This window comes from Alosa alosa, chromosome 5, assembly GCF_017589495.1.
Source record: "Alosa alosa isolate M-15738 ecotype Scorff River chromosome 5, AALO_Geno_1.1, whole genome shotgun sequence".
Classification (NCBI taxonomy): Eukaryota; Metazoa; Chordata; class Actinopteri; order Clupeiformes; family Clupeidae; genus Alosa; species Alosa alosa.
The window spans coordinates 28,686,694-28,711,276 of NC_063193.1; the positions used below are offsets into that span (position 1 = coordinate 28,686,694).

The 24,583-nt window shown below is 39.6% G+C and overlaps 2 protein-coding genes across 3 annotated transcripts in view; both read right to left on the reverse strand.

The window, feature by feature from the left end:
• LOC125294633 (tripartite motif-containing protein 16-like) overlaps positions 1-24,583 on the reverse strand; it is a 587,664-nt gene that overhangs the window by 6,408 nt on the left and 556,673 nt on the right. The window lies entirely within an intron of this gene.
• LOC125294637 (E3 ubiquitin/ISG15 ligase TRIM25-like) lies at positions 10,828-17,973 on the reverse strand. Its single transcript, XM_048243528.1, has 3 exons — positions 17,292-17,973; positions 14,185-14,280; positions 10,828-11,077 (listed from the first exon to the last, which is right to left on the reverse strand). Exons 1-3 carry the CDS (start codon positions 17,877-17,879, stop codon positions 10,985-10,987), a joined length of 777 nt encoding a protein of 258 aa, XP_048099485.1. The 5' UTR covers positions 17,880-17,973; the 3' UTR covers positions 10,828-10,984.

Below are 24,583 nucleotides of genomic sequence, written 5' to 3' on the forward strand. Positions count from 1 at the left end.
AGGGGCATGTTTAGAGGACCCTCATCTTCATTAGGGAGGGTAGGGGCATGTTTAGAGGACCTCATCTTCATTAGGAGGGTAGGGGCAGGTCATCTTCAGTAGGGGCAAGCCCCTCATCTTCATTAGGAGGGTAGGGGCATGTTTAGGAGGCCCCTCATCTTCATTAGGAGGGTAGAGGGCATGTTTAGAGGTTCATTCACACAGTCAGTTGCCAGACAGTTATTCACACAGTCATTAACACAAGACAACTGCAGAAGTAATGGGTGTAATCTAGTGGTTTGGAGTGAATGATGAGGTTACTGTTTGTTAAAGCTGAATTCTAACTCCATCTCTGATCTCAGCTTCTGCTTTTGTTTGTTGTTATTGATACATTTAAACATCTAAAGGGCCTTCATTTTAAACTCAGCCAAACCCCCATGCCTCTATAGGTTTGACATATGAAGGTTCTAAAGATGAAAAGATTCAGTGAGACTATCATTCCGTTGCTAGACCCCAGTTATAAATCCTTGGATGCTGTTAGAATCAGAGAGTAAAGACTGTGTGGTGGCAGTTCCTCCTTATTGTCTGTTCTTCTGACTGGGAGTTCAGGGTAACCAACACAGAGACACTCATTCACCCAGGATCTACAGAACAAACCAACACATATCCTGCGTTGCATATTATCTTCACGTGTACTCCAGCTCTTTGGGAAATGTTTGGTTTTTAACATCTGTGAAAGGCCTGTTAGCTCTGGAAGGAAGTTTTATTTCAGCTGAAGATGGGAATGCAACTTAATGACAGACTTACATTCTAAAGACTGGATGATCTGGATATGTGCCACTGTTGAGAGACACAGAACATACAGAGACAAATGAATCCATAACTGTTAGAACATAACAGTGTCTTATAAAAGTAGTTCATCATTGCGTCCATTCTAGAGGTTTGTCCAACCTGCTGCAGATATCTTGGCTACTTCCTGCTTGAAGATGCCACCCAGTTTCTCTTCCAGCTGCACCCCTTCACTGCAGAGACAGATTCCCTTCTGGGATCAAAGAGACACTTTGGTTGAAGAGCTATGCTATGGGTAAGTCTGGCAGAGCAAGTAGGGTCCTGGGAAGGATGGAATACTCACGGAGATAAGCACTAAAGAGTTGAGAGACAGTTTATTATAGAAGGTCATGCTGGTGGGAACTGTACTGCAAGGAGCACCAGTGACTCTGACAACATTCTGCAGAGAGAAACACACAAAGGTGAGACCAGGCCACCTGAAATATTCAGTCGGGCTGTTTCTCAAAGGGCTTCTGAACATAATGAAGTTCATCAGTTGTTTTGGTGTGTGTGTATTATGCATTGGTGTGTTTAAGTGTATTGTACATTTTAGATATATACTGTACATACTGCATGTAAATCAATGCCATGTATATGTAAGCTCATGCAGCTCACATATCACATTTAGATTTTTATTACACTGTTGGGTGATTGGACATTTGTCATACTGTATATTTCACATAAACTATCAACTCATTACTTTGTCTTATTCTTTACATCTAATTTAGTTTCAGGAGGGGCAGATCAAATGTACCAAATGTGATCCTCTGTGTGTGAAAGCTGCTCCCAGCTCAGCATCTCTCCTCTTCAGCTCAGCAATCTCCTGCTCCAGTTGCTTCAGGGTCCTTCAGCCCGACTCACCTCAGCCTTCTCCTGAGCTCTGATCAGCTCTGTCTCAAGCCTTCTATCAATGGGCGGATCATCTCAGTGAAGATCCTCTCACTGTCCTCCACTGTCTGTGCAGAGCTCTGTTGGGAGACACACAAAAGGAGGGGCAGGAGACACCAGAGGGAGGTGAAGCTGAAAGTGTTTCATGGTGTCAGTGGGTCTTTGAGTGCTGTAGAGATGGCAGCATAGGCACAGTTACTAACTGGGCTAACAACAATCTGGCAAAGAAAGGTGGAATTAGAGCGTGATACTGCTGAAAAGTTAATGTTACTCTTTCATCCCCAAACTCAACCCAGTTATATCACAGGCTTAATTTGACACAAAATTAGAGAACTCTTTACAGTACTGCCAATTTTGATTTGATTTTGCAGCTTGGTTCTAATGTCTATTGACTTTGCATTTGTCGCTATTATATCATCATTAAGCAAAAGGATAAAAACTAAATTCATTTTGAGCATTTATGTTATGGGTATAAATTATTAAGGCCACACATGAAGGAAACCATTTTTTTTGCCATGTGATTAAGCTTCGACATACCGATTTTAAAGTCACCATGTGCGACATTAAGCTTCGACTTTTCGAGAAAAATGAAATGTAAGATCGACTTTTTAATCTCGACTTTAATGTCGCCCCATTAAACTCAACATTCGAGAATAAAGTTGAAAATATCATATCGACTTTTAATCGACGGTCACATTAAACTCAACATTTGGAGCAGAATAAAGTTGAAATATCATGTCGACTTTAATCTCGACGTGTCGACATTAAACTCAACATTTCGAGAATAAAGTTGAAATATCATGTCGACTTTAATCTCGACGTGTCGACATTAAACTCAACATTTCGAGAATAAAGTTGAAATATCATGTCGACTTTAATCTCGACGTGTCGACATTAAACTCAACATTTCGAGAATAAAGTTGAAATATCATGTCGACTTTAATCTCGACGTGTCGACATTAAACTCAACATTTCGAGAATAAAGTTGAAATATCATGTCGACTTTAATCTCGACGTGTCGACATTAAACTCAACATTTCGAGAATAAAGTTGAAATATCATGTCGACTTTAATCTCGACGTGTCGACATTAAACTCAACATTTCGAGAATAAAGTTGAAATATCATGTCGACTTTAATCTCGACGTGTCGACATTAAACTCAACATTTCGAGAATAAAGTTGAAATATCATGTCGACTTTAATCTCGACGTGTCGACATTAAACTCAACATTTCGAGAATAAAGTTGAAATATCATGTCGACTTTAATCTCGACGTGTCGACATTAAACTCAACATTTCGAGAATAAAGTTGAAATATCATGTCGACTTTAATCTCGACGTGTCGACATTAAACTCAACATTTCGAGAATAAAGTTGAAATATCATGTCGACTTTAATCTCGACGTGTCGACATTAAACTCAACATTTCGAGAATAAAGTTGAAATATCATGTCGACTTTAATCTCGACGTGTCGACATTAAACTCAACATTTCGAGAATAAAGTTGAAATATCATGTCGACTTTAATCTCGACGTGTCGACATTAAACTCAACATTTCGAGAATAAAGTTGAAATATCATGTCGACTTTAATCTCGACGTGTCGACATTAAACTCAACATTTCGAGAATAAAGTTGAAATATCATGTCGACTTTAATCTCGACGTGTCGACATTAAACTCAACATTTCGAGAATAAAGTTGAAATATCATGTCGACTTTAATCTCGACGTGTCGACATTAAACTCAACATTTCGAGAATAAAGTTGAAATATCATGTCGACTTTAATCTCGACGTGTCGACATTAAACTCAACATTTCGAGAATAAAGTTGAAATATCATGTCGACTTTAATCTCGACGTGTCGACATTAAACTCAACATTTCGAGAATAAAGTTGAAATATCATGTCGACTTTAATCTCGACGTGTCGACATTAAACTCAACATTTCGAGAATAAAGTTGAAATATCATGTCGACTTTAATCTCGACGTGTCGACATTAAACTCAACATTTCGAGAATAAAGTTGAAATATCATGTCGACTTTAATCTCGACGTGTCGACATTAAACTCAACATTTCGAGAATAAAGTTGAAATATCATGTCGACTTTAATCTCGACGTGTCGACATTAAACTCAACATTTCGAGAATAAAGTTGAAATATCATGTCGACTTTAATCTCGACGTGTCGACATTAAACTCAACATTTCGAGAATAAAGTTGAAATATCATGTCGACTTTAATCTCGACGTGTCGACATTAAACTCAACATTTCGAGAATAAAGTTGAAATATCATGTCGACTTTAATCTCGACGTGTCGACATTAAACTCAACATTTCGAGAATAAAGTTGAAATATCATGTCGACTTTAATCTCGACGTGTCGACATTAAACTCAACATTTCGAGAATAAAGTTGAAATATCATGTCGACTTTAATCTCGACGTGTCGACATTAAACTCAACATTTTGAGAATAAAGTTGAAATATCATGTCGACTTTAATCTCGACGTGTCGACATTAAACTCAACATTTCGAGAATAAAGTTGAAATATCATGTCGACTTTAATCTCGACGTGTCGACATTAAACTCAACATTTCGAGAATAAAGTTGAAATATCATGTCGACTTTAATCTCGACGTGTCGACATTAAACTCAACATTTCGAGAATAAAGTTGAAATATCATGTCGACTTTAATCTCGACGTGTCGACATTAAACTCAACATTTTGAGAATAAAGTTGAAATATCATGTCGACTTTAATCTCGACGTGTCGACATTAAACTCAACATTTCGAGAATAAAGTTGAAATATCATGTCGACTTTAATCTCGACGTGTCGACATTAAACTCAACATTTCGAGAATAAAGTTGAAATATCATGTCGACTTTAATCTCGACGTGTCGACATTAAACTCAACATTTTGAGAATAAAGTTGAAATATCATGTCGACTTTAATCTCGACGTGTCGACATTAAACTCAACATTTCGAGAATAAAGTTGAAATATCATGTCGACTTTAATCTCGACGTGTCGACATTAAACTCAACATTTCGAGAATAAAGTTGAAATATCATGTCGACTTTAATCTCGACGTGTCGACATTAAACTCAACATTTCGAGAATAAAGTTGAAATATCATGTCGACTTTAATCTCGACGTGTCGACATTAAACTCAACATTTCGAGAATAAAGTTGAAATATCATGTCGACTTTAATCTCGACGTGTCGACATTAAACTCAACATTTCGAGAATAAAGTTGAAATATCATGTCGACTTTAATCTCGACGTGTCGACATTAAACTCAACATTTCGAGAATAAAGTTGAAATATCATGTCGACTTTAATCTCGACGTGTCGACATTAAACTCAACATTTCGAGAATAAAGTTGAAATATCATGTCGACTTTAATCTCGACGTGTCGACATTAAACTCAACATTTCGAGAATAAAGTTGAAATATCATGTCGACTTTAATCTCGACGTGTCGACATTAAACTCAACATTTCGAGAATAAAGTTGAAATATCATGTCGACTTTAATCTCGACGTGTCGACATTAAACTCAACATTTTGAGAATAAAGTTGAAATATCATGTCGACTTTAATCTCGACGTGTCGACATTAAACTCAACATTTCGAGAATAAAGTTGAAATATCATGTCGACTTTAATCTCGACGTGTCGACATTAAACTCAACATTTCGAGAATAAAGTTGAAATATCATGTCGACTTTAATCTCGACGTGTCGACATTAAACTCAACATTTCGAGAATAAAGTTGAAATATCATGTCGACTTTAATCTCGACGTGTCGACATTAAACTCAACATTTCGAGAATAAAGTTGAAATATCATGTCGACTTTAATCTCGACGTGTCGACATTAAACTCAACATTTCGAGAATAAAGTTGAAATATCATGTCGACTTTAATCTCGACGTGTCGACATTAAACTCAACATTTCGAGAATAAAGTTGAAATATCATGTCGACTTTAATCTCGACGTGTCGACATTAAACTCAACATTTCGAGAATAAAGTTGAAATATCATGTCGACTTTAATCTCGACGTGTCGACATTAAACTCAACATTTCGAGAATAAAGTTGAAATATCATGTCGACTTTAATCTCGACGTGTCGACATTAAACTCAACATTTCCGACATTAAACTTCGACTTTTCGAGAAAAAAATGAAATGTAAGATCGACTTTAATCTCGACGTATCGACTTTAATGTCGCCATGTCGACATTAAACTCAACATTTCGAGAATAAAGTTGAAATATCATGTCGACTTTAATCTCGACGTGTCGACATTAAACTCAACATTTTGAGAATAAAGTTAGTTTGGAGAGAGAACGACCGCTCGGGACGATTGAAAGGGAGGACGAATGAAACAATGCAACTAGTGCAACAACGATTCAGAGTGTTCGAGTGCAACAATTATTAGACATAGGACTATATCATGTGGACAAAACATAGAACATATTAACCTACGTTGCTCAGCCAAATAGGCTACTTTGCAGTTTCATCTAAAGGTTCAACTTCATACTAGGCGCTCTCCCCAATCCTAGACTTTCACGTTGCTTGTTTGTAATGGATGCAAAACAGCCTATTGCTGAATGTCTATGGAGGGACGAATGAAGCTGTCCTCCCGACCACCCCATGTAGGCTAGTAGCCTACATGCACACATATGCACACATAGCCTAGTGCATAAATAAAGTGCATGCACACATATTCTCTCCCGGGATCAAAATAGTGTATATGCTTAGGCTATACCTGTGTTTCTAGCCTCCTATAGGCTACGTATTGCAGGTGAGACATGGAAAAGCAGTTTTAGAAAAATGAGTTTTGCCATGTTATCCTATGGAGAGTGACGGCCTGTGGGTCATGAAGGGCAGTTATTTGGATGTGCAGTGGCCTTACCCACGTAAAACAGAGGGAAATAACATTTTGTATAGAAACATTATATCACTGGATACATATATTTTTCTAGCTATTTAGCCTAAATGCATAGTGCATGGTATTTCCATAGCCGCGAGACAGCACTTCACGATGACGGCAATGAGTATTAACAGACAAGACGCAATCTAGCTGAATATCTGCAATCTAGCAATCAGGGGCGGTTCTAGGGGCGGGGCCACAGGGGCCCGGGCCCCATCTGAAATCTCATTGGCCCCTGACTGGCCCCTGTACCGTCAATCTTCAATAAGTGTCAAACTTGTTGAGAACGACGATCAGAGATGCAATTCGGAGTGCGAGTGCGATCCTTCACGGCAAACGTTGGAGGACTGAGGTGCGTTCTGGGTTGATGCGCCGACTTACGGCAATGGGAGGAAGTGACGTAGCCGAAACGAGTGAGAGTGAGATGGAGAATGAGGAAGCGGGAGAAACAAACCGTGGATGGGAGAAAGGAGTGCAAAAAAGAGAAGCAGAACTAATAGTGGTAGTAGTGTAAGTGCTAAACCTCTGAAGTTGGGTGAGGAAGATACTAGAATAAACGTAAGACAACAGGAAGAGATCAAGGTAAAACTTCAGTTTGATTCGCCATGTTCTTTGAACCCATTGAAGATATCAAAAGCGTTATATGACGCTGTAGGAACTGTGTCAGTTAAGCCATTGAGAGATGGAAGTTTAATCATTACATGTGTTGATAATAGACAAAGAGACATTTTGATTAAAATGAGCATCTTGGAGGGGAAGAATGTCAAGTGTGCTGTATGGGAGAAGAAAAGAAAGCAAAGTGATCAAGGGGTCCCAACGGAGTTGGCACTGATGAGGAGTGATCACAGGGTCCCAACTGAGTTGGCTAATGATGAGATTATGAGAAATGTGACGGGAGCTAAGGTAGGAAGAGTGAAGAGGTTGACGTATAACAAAAACGGGATTAAAAAGGAGAGTTTGTCTATACTGTTGTCTATGAGAGAGGAAACATTACCAACAAGAGTAAGGGCAGGTTACATGAGCTACCAAGTACGTGAGTACATCCCCCCACCACTCAGGTGCTTTACATGTCAAAAGTATGGGCACATAGCAGCAGTATGTAGAGGGAAAGCAAGGTGTGGCAAGTGTGGAGGGGAGGATCATGACTATGGTAAATGTAAGCAAGGTGTTAAGGCTAAATGCTGTAATTGTGGAGGAGAACACAGTGCTGCGATAAAGGGTGTGTGAGGCGCAAAGCAAACGCAGCAGAGGTACAGAGAGTTAAAGTAGACAATTAAACAAGTTAAAGGAAAAAAAGGAAGCAGTGTTAACAGCAGGAGCTGGTCCAGAAATACCTGGACGAAGTCAGCACTGGCACTCTCAGGAAATAAGACAGATTGGGAAAGAGGTCAAATCAAAATATATCGCAGTGGACAATGTAAAGTTTATAGCCTTCATAGCAGAAGTTATCAATTGCTCTGCTCAAACAGCGAGCAAGACTGAGAGGATCAAAATCATAATAAAAGCAGCACAGAAGTACATTGGTGTGGGGGAGCTAACTATAGACAGCATCAATGATTTACTACTAGCAGGGGTTGGACAAGAGGAATCACAAGCAGCATGACTCTGTCTATTCTTCAGTGGAATGCTAGAAGCTTAATAGCTAATGGTCAGGAACTAAAACATTTTATTGAGGAATTAGAAGACAAACCCAATATTATCTGCATACAAGAGACATGGTTAAAACCAACACTGGATTTCATTATACATGGATATACAGCAGTGCGCAAAGACAGGGACACTACAGGAGGTGGAGTGGCTACATTTATACAACAGGGGATAAATTATAGAAGTGTAAACTTGAATGTGCTGATAGATGTAGAGGTAGTCCTGGTTGATATATGGATAGGTAAAAATAAGATTAAAATCATTAACTTTTACAATCCTTGTAAAATAATATTGAGAGAGATGCTAGATAGGATGTATGAGGACGAAAATGGAAAGGTAATATTATGTGGAGATTTTAATGCTCATAACACTCTGTGGGGAGGGACAAAAGTGGATGAAAATGGGAGTACTATTGAGGAGTTTATGGATGATAGTAAATTAATATGTTTAAATGATGGAAGATGCACTAGATTTGATGCATATCATGGAACAGAATCTGTGTTAGATCTTACGATAGTATCTGATCAAATAGCAGGGGTTAGTTAGTGGGAGGTAAAGGGAAGTTTTCTTGGCAGCGATCATTATGTTATCTGGTTAAGTGTTGGGAATCAAAATATGTGTTTAGAAGATAACTGGTTTCCAAGATGGAAAATGAGAGAGGCAAACTGGGGGCTGTATAGTTATAAAGTGAGTGGTAAGCTGATGGAGATAATATCAGATAGGAGTTGTGACATTGATGAATTAAACTCAAAAATAACAAATATACTATGTGAGGCAGCGGAGGAGGTTATTGGTAAATCTTCTGGCATGAGGAAAATGGTACCTTGGTGGTCAGATGACTGCAAGGAAGCAGTAAAATCAAGAAATAAAGCCTTCAGAAGAGTTAAATCAAACCATTCATATACCAATTTAATAGAATTTAAAAAAGCACAGGCAAAGGTTAAGCAAGTTGTAAGAGAGGCTAAAAGGAAATATTGGCGTGAATTTTGTGGTAAGATAGGGGCAGAAGTTAAAGTGGGTGATGTTTGGAGCATGATTAAAAAGATGGGAGGAATTAGAAGGGAATTCTCTATACCTGTGCTTAAAAATAAGGAGGTAGAGGCAGTGACTAATCAGGAGAAAGCTGAGATGCTTGCAAAAGGGTTTACCAAGGTTCATAGCTCAAAAAACTTAACAGACGGAGAAGTATCTTGGAGAGTTAAAGTAATGGAGGAAAATAAAGGATTATTAGGGGAGAAGGCAGATAGTGAGAGCGTACTTGATAAGGAGTTTACTTTATGTGAGCTTAAGAGGGCATTAAATGGGGTCAAGAATACTTCACCAGGGAAAGATGGTGTATGCTACAAAATGATTAAGGAGATAGATGATGTGGCCAAGTCTGGGATTCTAAAACTTTATAACAAGATCTGGGAGCAAGGTAAATTACCTTTGTGTTGGAAACACTCTGTAGTGATTCCTATTGGGAAACCAGGAAAGGACAGAACTGAAGTTAAAAGCTATAGACCAATTGCGTTAACATCTAATTTATGTAAACTGATGGAAAGAATGGTTGTTAGGAGGTTAATGTATGAGGTTGAAAAGAAAGATCTACTCTCCAAACACCAGAGCGGGTTCCGTAGTGGACGAACAACAATGGACCCTGTTGTTTGCATGGAGAATTTGATAAGGAAAGCCCAAAATAACAAAGAAGCAGTTCTGGCCACATTATTTGACATAGAGAAAGCATATGATATGCTATGGAAGGAAGGGCTACTGATCAAGCTGAAGAATCTAGCACTACAAGTAGAGACAGAAGAAATGCCATTAAACCTCAGGCGCCTGAAATTGTGTATGGCTTATTGGGTCAATTTAAAAGGACATAATGCATCACACCCTACCAAGGAAGTCCTAAATGAGTGTTGGGAATATGGGAGATCGCAGATCTGTAGCTTTGGTTGGGATGCCAACAGATTAGCAAGTCAGTTGGAAATAGAGAATATACATTGTAGCAAGACCTTGCCTCTGGCAATAACCCCACCTTGGTTGTTATGTTCTCCTAGCGTAATCATAGAAACAAAGGATGAGGTAGGGCAGTATCTAGAGATTATGTGTTACAACACTGCAAAAATATATACAGACGCATCAAGGGATTCTGAGGGTAAGACTGGAATTGGGGTGTATATTCCTGAATCTGAGATGTATATCAAAAAGCGAACTACTGATCATATATCTATCTTTGCTGCTGAAATGGCAGCCATTATCATTGCATTGCAATGGCTAGAAGAGGCTAGGCTCCCTAAAGCGGTTATCTGCTCTGACTCTATGTCATCACTAACATCTATTCAGAATGGTGAATCAGCATGCAGACAGGACCTCCTGAATGAAATTAATCAAATGGTGTTTATAATTAATCAACAGGGAAGAACAGTGCAGTTTGTATGGGTCCCTGCACACAAAGGAGTAGAAGGGAATGAACAAGCTGATAAACTTGCAAAAGAAGCAACAAAAGAAGATTCCACTCAGTAAGTCAGAGATAAAGGTAATAATCAAACCAAAAGTGAATGCAATGTGGCAATCTGAGTGGGATAAGGAGAGAAGGGGTAGACATTTATACAAATTGAAACAAGAAATATCAAGGAAAAGGAATAGTTACACAAATAGACAGGAGGAGGTTTGGTTTAACAGATTACGAATAGGTCACACAGGTTTAAACAGCAATTTATTTATCATTAAGAAACATCCAACTGGGAATTGTGAGGTTTGTGGAGAGAGAGAAGATGTGAGCATGTCCTTTTAAGGTGTAGAAGATTTTCTAGGGAAAGAGAAAAAATGAAAAGGGCGGTTACTACAGCTAAGAAAGTATTCTCCTTGGAAGCATTGTTGGCAGAGCCCATAGGAAGCATAAATAGCTCCATAATATCATTTATCAAAGACACGCAGTTAACAAGTAGGATTTAGAACGTTTTGTTTTGTTTGTTTGATTATTTTTGTTTTCCTATATTTTATTTTTATTTCATTTTATTTTGTTTATTTTATGATTTATTGTGTTTCTTTAAAAAACCCAAAATGAACTGCACCTCAGTCCAGCAGATGGCGGTAATACACCTGATTGTAAACTGCCATAAAACTCAACAGAAGAAGAAGAAGAAGAGATGCAATTCCATTCCCAAACAACTGGTGGCAGTAATGCACCTAGGAAGCTTGAAAGCTAAAACAAACAGTGAACTGTAAAAGAAACAATACATTTGGCCATATGTCTATGCATTTGGCTAACCAGAAATGTCTCTGCTAATGTGAAGAAACGATACATTTGGCTCACGGAAGTATCAACGTGAAGAACCGATACATTTGGCTAACGAAAGTATCAGCTAGAATTCTAACGTGAAGAACTGATGGCAGCGTTTCATCCTCCACAGAAGTTTCTTGGTGAGTCACAAATCTCTATGTTGGTTATCATCATTATGTGAAAGGGACGTTTATTTGTTGCTGTCACAATATGTTAAGTTTGTCAATTAAATTAAAGCAGCAGCAAGCTTGCAGTGAACTGTTAACTGACTTTGTCAGTGAACTGTTAACATTAAATTAACGTTAGGTTACTTGAGTTGAGGTTTGATTGTTTGTTAGCATGCTGATAGATTTCATGTAGGCTATTGAAAAGTAATGTATGAAGTGTTTGAAATGGTGTTATATGAAATGCAGAGAAATGGACATCCTGTTTGTTTGGGGTCCGAAATGAATAATATTACATGCACTAGTGCGCCTTACCAAATGTAAATAACGTTCGATTTTTTTTTTCCTTGAGGAAAAAGTTTGGCAGCTGCTAACATGAACATTAGAATACATGCCTAATAGTTAACGCTACGTTTTTGTAGTTAATTTGAGCTATCATTGCAAAGTTATTAACCACTATTCTGAGTTTATTTGATTCATGGGCTTCGCATGAATTCTGTCTCAAAGTGTTAGGACAAGGTTCATAATGATAGTTTCATTGAGATAAATTGGTTAAATGTTCTACTCACTCAAGCTTTATATGATTTAAAATAATAATAACTGGTTTTACAGTTGCCAGACGACATGCTGAATACAAGCATGGATTTTGTGAAACACGCATTTGTGTTTCACCTACAGACTGGTATGGCGCAGGAGCTGGTGACTTCAACCCACAGTCTTCAGAACCACCAGTCACCAAGCATAGCTGTTTAAATTACTCAAACTTGTTTCATTTTCTTCTCTCCAGACATTTCCCATTCTAGAGCAGATGGTTCTGTGCAACCTCTCCTAAACTGGTATTCCGCAAGATGCAGCACGGAAATAGGAAGAGGCCACTCAATGACTTCTGATACAAAGACTTCAAATGGTAGGAATATTCCATCTTTAGTGTTTTGCTACACCTTCCGTAATTTTCGCTTTCAAATGACCCATCGTCAGTCTTCAAATCAGAATCGGGCTTTTCTAACTGGAAGCAAGACGGTGGCTTCAAAGACCATTCCAAATAAGACCATTGTAAAAATAGTTGTTGAAAAAATTGTGTAAATATGATGTAGTTGTTGCTCACATGTGTGTGTGTGTGTGTGTGTGTGTGTGTGTGTGTGTGTTTTAATGTACATAAACTGGCAGTGAAAGTGGTTTCTCTTATCAACAAAAGGGGAAACAGTTAAAGTAAAACGTGTTTAATTGAACGAAAAAATGTGTGTATGATGATGTATGATTTCTGTTTAAAATAGCAATGTATTTCCACTGAAGTGTCTATTATATTTTAGTTTTATATTGTGTTTTCAATGCACATTATAAATAAATGGGAAAATTGTTAAGAATTGTATTGGCTTTTTTGTTTTTTAGCATTTAGCATTCAAGTATTTGAACAAGGTAAGACTGGTGAAATGTATGCACCTTACTGCTGTGGTGTAGTCTAGTTAGCTGTAGTGGGTATACTGTGATGAACCCCAAATATTAATACCTATCCTTGTCTGTTTTAAGTGGGTATACTGAGATGGTGATGCTTTTTAAGTGGGTATACCAGAGACTTTCTAATGAGGAGACACAGCACTCAAAAAATCCTCCATAGAAATGCATGGGGCTAGTTTGTAACGCCAATGGCATTGTCTACACATATCCCACCCCTTCCTCGGCAAAACGTCAACATGTGAATACATTGAGCCAATCATGTGGTGTGATGTGAATACATTGAGCCAATCATGTGGTGTGATGTGAATACATTGAGCCAATCATATGGTGTGTTGTGAAGACATCGTGCCAATCATGTGTTGTGAACTTGCCGCTGGAGCAAGATTGGTGTCGTGAAGCCTTGCGCACGCATATTTCTGCCGAATAGGATGCCCGATGAGTGACCAAAAAGCGTTGCAATATGGCCGTCGAGTGGAGGGACTTGCCTAAAAGGACTTTGGGTATACCGTGTATAGTCCTGCATATCACGTAGACAACGTGCCTCTGCCTTACTGAACAAGAGATTTTCTGTGTATGGATGTTGACCGGTTCTTGGCCCCTCAGTGTATGATGTGGCCCCTTTATGGCCCCTGTCTCAGAAAAATCCTAGAACCGCCACTGCTAGCAATCTATCTGAAATAACACCTATTTGAAGCCCATTTTTCATGTAACATAGGCTATTGTTTATTAGTGTAGGCTACATAGCTTAAACTGTGTAGGCTATGTTTAAACAGTAGGGCCTATTGCGGGTTTAATGTCAGCATGTTGACTTTAAAGTCAACATGTAAAGTTTAATTTCTCTTAATGTTGACATGGCTTAATTTTAAAGTCAACATGCCATGGCAAAAAAAAAAACTTTTCTTAATGTGTGGCCCTAATACTCCGTTGTATGGGTATCCATGATCTGTGATATTAATGACAATAACATTTGAATGCTGAAACCTTCATCAGTCTGCTGTTATCTTCTCTACTCACCTTGAGAGTCTCCACAGCCTTCCTCAGCTCCTGCAGCTCCTTCTCTCTCTCCTGGATTCTCTGCTGGAATCTCCTCTGGGTCTGCCCCAACTGCTTCTGTTCATAGAAATACAGACTCAACTATGCTTCCTATTTATCTATAAAAACAATGATTACAAATAGCCCATTGCTATTTCTTGATGAACAGGTAGGCCTAATATAAACAACATGAACTCTGTTCAGTTGGAGAACTGGTTTAAAGCATTAAATACAAATCAAGCTGGATCAGGACCTGTAATATCGGACCCTTTATGCCAAAGTCAAAGTCAAAGTCAGCTTTATTGTCAATTTCTTCACATGTTATCACATTCAGATTGTGAGCCGGGTGACTTGCATCACTCACAATTTTGGTCTTGGCGGGTGAGGTGGGTGGTGTAAATGTCCTTCAGGGAGGGGAGTGAAGCACCAATGATCCTTCCAGCTGTGTTCACTATGCGGCTGCAGGGCTTTCCTGTTGTATTCAGTGCAGCTTCCACCCCACACAGCGCATACAGCTGGAGAGGATGCTCTCAATGGTGTGCCTCGGTAGAATGTGGTCATGATGGCTGGTGGAGCACTTGCAGCGCCCTGAGTTTTACCGAGAGGAAGTACAGGCGGCGCTGAGCTCTCTTAAGCCAGTGATGCAGTGTTGGTGGTCCAGGAGAGGTCTTCACTGATGTGCACCCCAGGAATTTGGTGCTGCTCGCTCTCTCCACCACAGCAACCGTCGATGGTCAGTGGCAGGTGTTGGGTGTGACCTCCGGAAGTCAACAACAATCTCTTTGGTCTTGCTGGACGCTCAGCAGGAGGTTGTTGTCCCTGCACCACGTGGTCAGATGGTCGACCTCCAACCTGTATTGAGTCTCGTCGCCCTTGGTGATGAGACCCACCAGAGTTGTCGTCAGCAAATTTCACTATGTGATTGTTGCTGTAGGTTGCAGTGCAGTCATCGTCAGCAGGGTGAAGAGCAGCGGACTGAGCACGCCTTGGGGCCCCTGTGCTCAGTGTGATGCTGCTTGAGGTATTGTTGCCAACACATACTACTTGGGGCCTCTGACAGAGGAAGTCCAGTAGCCAGTTGCAGAGGTAGGTACTGGAGTCCTAGTTTGTCAAGTTTGCAGATGAGTTGTTGTGGTATTATGGTATTATGTGGTATTCAGGTTGATGCTGCCATGTCAGTGTTTAACAGGTTATACAACATTTTGCACTTTGCACTTGCCAATGATTTCCTGGTTTTGTGAGTTCTCTAATGAGAACAAGAGTCTGCAAAAATCAGTAAACTTTAAGAACTATAATGTTCCTGTAGTGTTAATTTCGTCAGGCGAGACGAGAGGAAATACATGTTGACAATCGACCTTTTTTTTTTCATGACTAAGGCAGGCGATGACAAGGCGGCAGTAATGTCCTGAAACACACCAAGACTATCTTAAGATGAATTATTGTTGATGAAAAAAAGGCGGAGACTAAAATGTTTTGCATGAAATAAGAACTAAGATAAAATCTCTTCATTTTCGTCACAAAATGAGAAGACAGAATATCTAGCTGTTATGTTTTCAAAATATTCGAATGAGTTCCCACGCAACAGCTTTCCTGTAGGCTGGTCTCGTGCTGTTGCTGCAACCCTGTGGCTGCACGAAAAGTACATGGAACAAGAACACTGGAGATTTCTGCCAGAGTTACCAACTAACTACCTAATCTTTATACCACAATGCTACATACCCAGAAGTTGGAAGCTTCTCTCATACAAATTAACATCCACCAGAATGTCCATCTGAAAATGTTCATCATGTAATGTCAACTATTTAACTAGTTAGACTGATGATGCAAAGTTTGCTAGCAAGTTAGCTAATATGGAAAGTTCGCTAGCAAAGTTAGCTATGGCTAAGATGGAGAGTCTGTTTGGGAATGTGTTGTGTTTACGATATCGCCATCTAGCGAATGGAGTAAAACATTAATACTTTGGTCTACGACAGTGTTTCTCAAACTTTTCAGTTTCAGGACCACTTAACTAACCCTAGCTAAAAAAAAAAAAAAGATTAGACCTACTTCAACAGTAGCCTATAATTAGTCTACACTATAGGCCTACTCACTGAACCACCTTTGCTTATTGTCTTTGCAGAAACTTTGCTTATTGTGTGGATTCATACTGTATGATTTAAACTGGCATATCTTACATAGACAGTGTTGCAGAACTGTTTTTACATACAAGTTGGTTCAATATTGCAAACAACTCATCTATATTATATTTTTTACCACGCCTGCTCACGGACCACTTGAGATAGCTTCATGGACCACCAGATTCCCGGACCACACTTTGAGAAACACTGGGAATATGACAGTGGTCCAGTCAAATCTTTTACTGTCTATGGTCAAATCCCAGCCGAGCCATAACTGAAGGGTTCAGATGCAAAAGCCTCTAAATGCCACCTATGTCAAAAATGAGATAAAGATGGTGAGGGATGCTCTCCCACACATAGTATACGCTTAATCAAATAATTTAACTTTAAACCCACTAAATACCACTCCTTTCCTGGTCTGAAATATCGATTTATAGGCAAAAACCTATAGGAGACTGAATTTAAATGCTCATTTAAAAAAAGAAAAGTGGTCAGGCGGATTTAGAACTGAACTCTTCAACTGTAGCTCGACTTACCTGTGCATGTAAACATACTGACTGACAAAAATCAGAATGAGTAATTATAACAGACGAGTAGCCCTGTGGACACACAATATTGTTGGAAAATTGAGATGTGTGAAACACTATTTGACTCAAATGGTAATCAGAAATAATTTGTTATAAAAAAAGACTAAAATTGTTGACTAAAACTGACTAAGACCAAGATACCCTTTAGTTTTCTTATGACTACAACTAGACTAAAATGGCGAGAGACTTTAGTTGACTAAAACTTGACTAACAAAAATTATATTTGAATGACTAAATATGACAAAAGACTAAAAAGGACATTTCGTCACAAGACTAAGACTAAGACTAAATTAAAAATAGGTTCACTATGTTAAATACAAACACATTAAATGTGTATCAGACCTCTCAAATACAATGAAGACACAAGTGTAGCTCCAGTACTCACCTGTTTGTTTTTCCATTCTGCAGCAGCTGTGACTGTGTCATGGCCTTTATGTTCGTCCATCGTGCACAGGTAGCAGATACAACTCTGATCAGTACGACAAAATATTTCTAAAACTTTCTTATGTTCAGAGCAGATCCTCTCCTGTAACTGGCCTGTGGCATCAATCACTGAGTGTTTTCTTCCTGGGTGAATATCATTATGAACTTTGAAGTGGGTTTCACAGTAAGACAACAGACAATCCAAACAGGACTTTGCAGCTTTGAGTTTTCTCCCAGCGCAGACATCACACTCCACATCTCCAGGTCCAGCAGTAGATAGAGCAGGAGGGGCAGCGTGCATTCTGGTCTTCCTTAGTTGTTCCACTAGCTCTGCAATAACATTATTTTTGTTTAAAACGGGTCTTGGAGCGAATGTCTGTCTGCATTGTGGGCAGCTGTAAACTCCCTTCTGGTCTTCCTGATCCCAGCAGCCCTTAATGCAGCCCGTACAGTAATTGTGTCCACAGAGAATAGTCACTGGATCCTTCAGTAGATCCAAACAAACCGAGCACATTAAAATGTCTTCGTTACTTGAAATCGCCTCTGCCATTTCCCTTACGTGCTAACAAACACTAGCCTACGAGAAGCTGCTGAGCAACATTTTTTTTCACTTTCGTTTCTTCTGAGTTTTGTTCACAACTTCCTTGTTGCGTGCAGAACGGGGTCACAGTGCCAGCCCACTTTTGTTAATCATGAATAATAAATAGCATGACAAGATACATACATGATGTGACCTATTATAAAATACTAACATCAGCTTTATAGCCTACATCTCTAGGCCTACTTTATTGCTTTAATTGTGAGTTTCCCTTGGATATGGAAATATTAAAACATCCCAAATTTGATTCTAAAATACTTTCCCCTCAAACTAGATAATTAGAAAAAAATAGGTTAGGCCTATCGGAATTCGAGAAGCTTTCATGTAAAGCCACCGACTCAGAAGTGACAAAATGCTTGGGCAGACGGGCACAGTCTATTCATACAGAGGGATATTGAGGGATATCAGCTGTAATGGTGCTGCCATCTAGTGGAGATATGTTGTACTATGTGCCTCAAACTCTGCACAGCAAGGAGTAAAATGAGCTGTACTGTAGGAGCCAGGCATAAATCAAGACTGAGGTTATATTCATGATGTGTGTATTTTAATAGCGTGTTTATTTAGCTTCGTGTCATGAGTATTTTCTGTCAGGTATAATACAAATGATTTCCCTCAAGTCTGAAACACGTAAAGAAAATGCTCAGCATCAGAATTGGCCATTACAGCAAAAAGGCCAAAACAACAGGTGTTTGGCAGATAACGGGGTGCATGTGCATTGCTGCACGAGTGGTAAAGTGAGCCGTTCAGGTGTGATAGAGGCACTAAGTGGGCAGCGCCAGGCCCAAGTTCATTTTTTTTTTTTAAGTATATATTTTTTTTTATGCCTTTAATGACAGGACAGGAAGTGAATGGGAGAGAGAGTCGGGGTGGGATCCGGAAAGGACCACAGGTCGGGAATCAAACCCGGGTCGCCGGCGTACGGTACAGGTGCCCCAGCCAGTCGTGCCACGGCCGGGGCCTCCCAAGTTCATTTATACCTGCACCTGTGCAGTTTGTTTATTTGTATCTGCACCCAGACACACCTGTGCAGTTTGTTTATTTGCATCTGCACCCAGACACACCTGTGCAGTTTGTTTATTTGTATCTGCACCCAGACACACCTGTGCAGTTTGTTTATTTGCATCTGCACCCAGGCACACCTGTGCAGTTTATTTTTAGTTCAGGGTTCTTGAAAGGATACCAGTCCAGCGGTCATGCAACACAATAATAACGGGCAGTGCAGAAGATACCGTATTAAAATAAGCCTTTTACAGTTACTGCCTGAGGGTGGAGTGCACTATATGGTGCTTCTATTTCTATCTATACCACAAACCTTTTTGTTGTGTCATAATAATGTATACACAATATTGTAGAGTCATACACCACTTTATTCTCACCTAAGGAGGACTGGAGGCGTGAGGGGAGGTGGTGGGTTGTGAGCAGAGTTAAGCCAATGCTGTTGCTTCGGCAGGTAAACTGCAGAATAAGTTACCTGGCAGATGAAGAAGGAGTTGTGGTAAATTCCGTCACGCTCCTCCTGAACTTCCGTTTGTAAACGCCATTAATCTCCAGCTCCTCCGTGGGCTCCCCAGTGCCATCCCTGGAGATGGACTGCAGCTGATCCAGGACAACTTGTCTCCATGACAACCATGCCATGCCCCAAGGTAGCAAAATGTACTTTATTTGTGCTTTAATACATACATGTACTCTGCCCTACAAAGGCAAAAGACCTTAACTCGCCAGAGTGTGAAACTGAGAAAAATGACTTTAAAGTTTTTTTTGTTGTCCAGCCAATTGTATGATAGGTAGGACACTGAAAATGTGCCAAGTAATTGTCATAATGAATACATGTATCTACATGAAAAAAAAAAATCAGCTCAAACTTAACCTTTGACCCTTATTTGGAAGTTACTGTATTCTGCCTTTGCATTATCTGCAAAACAATAATGGGTCATACAAAGGCAAAATACCTTAACTTCTAATTTATTGACCATTTGGACTTTTATCACTCTATAGAAACATTTATATGATAACAATGATAGCCTTAAGATAACATTTAGTGAGTTTTGTCTAGTAAGGCTTAATATTAGGCCTCCATCAACAGAATATTACCAGATACAAAATAATGAGAAGGCTACACTGGAACATTTTAAAACTTTATCGTTGTACTTAATTTAAGTAAAATAACACTTTAAGAGCCAGAAAACCAAAAAACAGCCACAACATGATCCAAGCCAATGCCATTGGAAACGTATGCAATTACAGGAATTTTGCTACTCATGGACACATAATAATTTACTGTCTGTGTCGTATGGCTGTGGAGGAGTCACACATTGATTGGATTTCTTTCTTGACAAATTAAAGGGACATCGACTTAAGGACATGCTGTGTAGTTTTGTTCGTATGGGGAGTCAAATATTTTGCAACCAACACTGTCTAGCTTTAGCTAATAGCTTACTCATAGCGACACTTAAAATTGAATGACAACATCCGAACAACGTTGCACTTTGATAGATTTTAGGCTAGCTAGCCTGCACATAATTATATTGCTAATGGGCTTGCTGAAAACTTGTGATGGATTTAAACAATGGATTTGTCTTCTCAGTGGATGTTGTTTTCCATGGATTTTTTAAAGGTAAGCTGCGATCTAAGTTCTATCTGCTGGGTTAGTTTGTGTGCGACATGTTCTCCTCGCCGGGAGGGACGGGAGGTGTATCGGTGGCGCCCCCAACCCACTCGCTTTGTTTTCTGCCAGTGAGTGGACTTGCAGATTGGCAGGCAGCTAGCCACCCTGTATGGCACGAAAACGTGTACTAGGCTACTAGTTAATAGTATCCAGGCTTTGAGACATTTATGGTGTCTTACAGTTGCCTGGCACAACATCTATCATGTAGGCTATTTGTGGATCAGGAACAGTTAACTAGCTAACTAGGCTACATCCTAGCTGAATTTCACAAAATCTGAAGTAGTTAATGCTAGATAGTAAAACAACCACTGCAACATTTTCTTTTCACTTTATTGAAGTGTGGCTGAAGTGCTTCAATTAGGCCTACATACAATACATAGGCATAAAACACTCTGCCTTTGTTTTACCCACCACCAATGTTAATATGGTTTGCTGGCGCTGAAATTACGGTGCACTGTAACTTAATTCCAGCGTTCTATAGAGCCGCTTAAAACAAAGCTAAAGAACCACAACTGATGTTACGGGCTAAGGGCTTACCCTCTGCTTTTTGAAGTTACGGCAAAACAGCATCTTATTTTGATAAGAAAACAACAAAATTGACTCAAGATATTTGTCCACATGATAAAATTGATGCCCATTGTTCCAAAATGACAAAAACTCATTTTGATCAAATTGAAGTTACGGCCTTTTGCCTTTGCACGGCAGTACTGTAATTCCATAAGTGACCTGAAAACAGACTGACAACTGACATCATAACACTTCACAAGATGAAATTGAATATTGCAAGTGAGGCGTTTCAAATCCTGGCCAATTAAATGCACAATTTGGAAGAAAACAAGGATTTCAAGAATCTCATTTTTTGGTGCTGCTTTAGGATTAATGCAGATTAAATATTTTGTTACATACAATGGCTTTCGCAAACAGCCATGTCACTCAAATACTCCTGGGAGGATTTCAACAACACTCAACATGGTTAAGACTTGCACACTAAAACAATAAACAAACAAACAAAAAAGAAAACATATCAGTGATGAGATGGAAAGAATATGAGCATTTATATTTTAGTGTGTGAGGACTAACATCAGCTGATGAAGTTCCCGCTGTTTAAAGGCATCAGTGTTACAAGAGACAAGAGGAAGATGTAATCATATTTTGAGTGGTTATTAGAAAGTTACTGTATAACGGTACAACAAATGTAGTGGAAAAAAATCTCCAGACTTTGCCTGCAGACTGTAACCTGAAAACACGTGTCTCTAATGTGAAGGAACAGACATGCCCTTCCTTACTGTTAATCTATCGTCTTCATAATCACACATGCTCATGGAGAAGGACATGATCACATAATTCATCCTGAAGAGAATACCAGTGTGTGTGTGTGTGTGTGCAGATAGAGGAATCTCTATCCAACCCCTCACATTGGTTCTATGTGCCTTCACTACAACTCCTGCCCATTACAAAGTTGATTATGTTTATTTACATGACTGATTCATGTCAGGACTGCTATTCTGCTATTCTATGGGGCTCCATTGCTCGTCTGCAACTGGTACAAAATGCTGTCTCTTTTAAGTCCCATCTTAAAACTCACCTCTTTCTCTGGCCTTTAACCCCAGGTAGTGTGTTGATGGTATATGTAGATGTGTTATGTGGGCAGTATATTTTATTTGTTTTATTTTATTTTATTGGATTTGAGTTAGTTTTTATCTCTTTTTACTTTTATTTTAGTTTTTTATGTGTTTTTACTTTTATTTTTTACTTTTATTTTAGTTAGTTTTTATCTCTTTTTAATTTTAATAGTTTATCCTATTATTGTGCTTCTGTGGTGTCTTAATGTGTTTCTTATCTTGCTGTACAGCACTTTGGGAACCTTGTGTTTGTTTAAAATGTGCTATATAAATAAAGTGGATTGGATTGGATTGATTCTGTCTTATTAATGTTTATATTTGGATGATTAACAAGTTGTGTAAGGGTTGGGTCATCACCTTTTTGTCAACATTGTGACCAGTTTCAAATACTAATGCAGATTTTCAAAACCATGATCCATGGTGTGGATGAGTACGTAATGTTGTTGTTTTATAGAGCAACTATTCAATCCATAATACGCTATGGCATCACAACATGGTTCTGTAACCTGACTGTAAAACACAACTCCAGAACCTTGTTAAGAGGGCAGGGAAACTTAAAGCACAACTCCAGAACCTTGTTAAGAGGGCAGGGAAACCTAAAGCACAACTCCAGAACCTTGTTAAGAAGGTAAAAATAATGGGGACTCAGCCCCCATCCTCCTTAAATGAGATTTGTGAGGACACAGTTAGGAAACAAGGATTTAGGAGCCACAGACCCAACTGATGTACTAAACACAGAGTACGAGCTGATGCCTCTGGGCAAAAGATACCGGCTTCATGTAGGCTAAATAGATTCAAGTTCTCCCTAGTACCGCTATCAATGAAGCTACTTAATGGTGAATAGTGCAATAGTGCAATTACTGGTGGGTCAATAGTGCAATTACTAGTGGGCAGTGCAATCATTCTTATGGACTGATTTTTTTTTTATACTATTTGTTATTCTGTGTGTGTGTGTGTGGGGGGTGGTGTGTGTGTGTGTGTGTGTGTGTGCGTGTGACGCTTGGGTAGTGCCTATAGACTCTGTTTTTTATAATGGGTGTTAGTGTGTGTGTGTGTGTGTGTGTGTAATGCCATGTCCTATGTATGGTGCATCTATGTAAAATGGTCTACGTCTTGTCTTGTGGCTTGTATGGCCTCTTTTGTGTATGTGTTGCTGATGCTCTCTGTGTGGCCAAAGCAAAGAGAGAGAGAGAGTCTGAACAGTCACAGATACAGCTAGGGGGGACATTTGGCCAGATTTTGTACAGAGAGTCCGGCTTTCAAGCCCTCTGTCACACATGCACACACGCTCACACACACGCACGCATGCACGCACACACGGACACACGCACGCATGCACGCACCCACCCACACACACACGCGCACACACAGAGCAATACTTATCACAGGCACAACTACAGTAGGGTGAACATTCGTCTGAACAGTTTTTCAGTACAGTCCGGCTTTCGAGCCCTCAAAATTCAAATCTCAAAGTACTTTATTGTCTTTGCCACAAGAGACATATGAGGCAGCACCAGACCACCAGCTAAAAAAAATCCCAAATTGCTGTCCCACATGCGCACACACACACACACACACACAGACAACACACACACACAGCACCAAATTCCTGGGGTGCACATCAGTGAAGACCTCTCCTGACCACCAACACTGCATCACTGGCGAAGAGAGCTCAGCCGCCTGTACTTCCTAAGTGAAAACTCAGGCGAGCAAGTGCTCCACCAGCCATCATGACCACATTCTACCCGAGGCACCATTGAGAGCATCCTCTCCAGCTGTATCAGCTGTGTGGGCTGAAGCTGCACTGAATACAACAGGAAAGCCCTGCAGCATAGTGAACACAGCTGGAAGGATCATTGGTGCTTCCTCCCTCCCTGAAGGACATTTACACCACCCACCTCACCCAATATAGGCACCAAGGTGTAGGAGTGATGCAAGTCACCCCTGCTCACAATCTGTTTGATCTACTGCCCTCTGGGAAGAGGTACAGAAGCCTGCGCCCCCGCACTACCAGACTCACTAACAGCTTCATACACCAAGCTGTAAGGATGCTGAACTCTCTCCCTCCTCTCCCCCTCCACCCTCAGCTACATAACATCCTGGACATTGGACCCACAATGGGCGCCTGCACTACTCCACCTGCACACTTGAACACTTGCACACTTGTACACTTTACAACTTGTGTTGTTGTCCTGAAAACACAACACTTCTCTGCTGCTCTTACATAACTTGCAACCACTATGCCACTTTCTTCATTACTTAGGTCAAACAGTATTTTTATAGTATTTTACAGTATTTGCACTAGTATTTTATTGACTGTCTATGCACAATGTCAACAAAATTTTGCTGCTCTTATTTTTCATTATTAT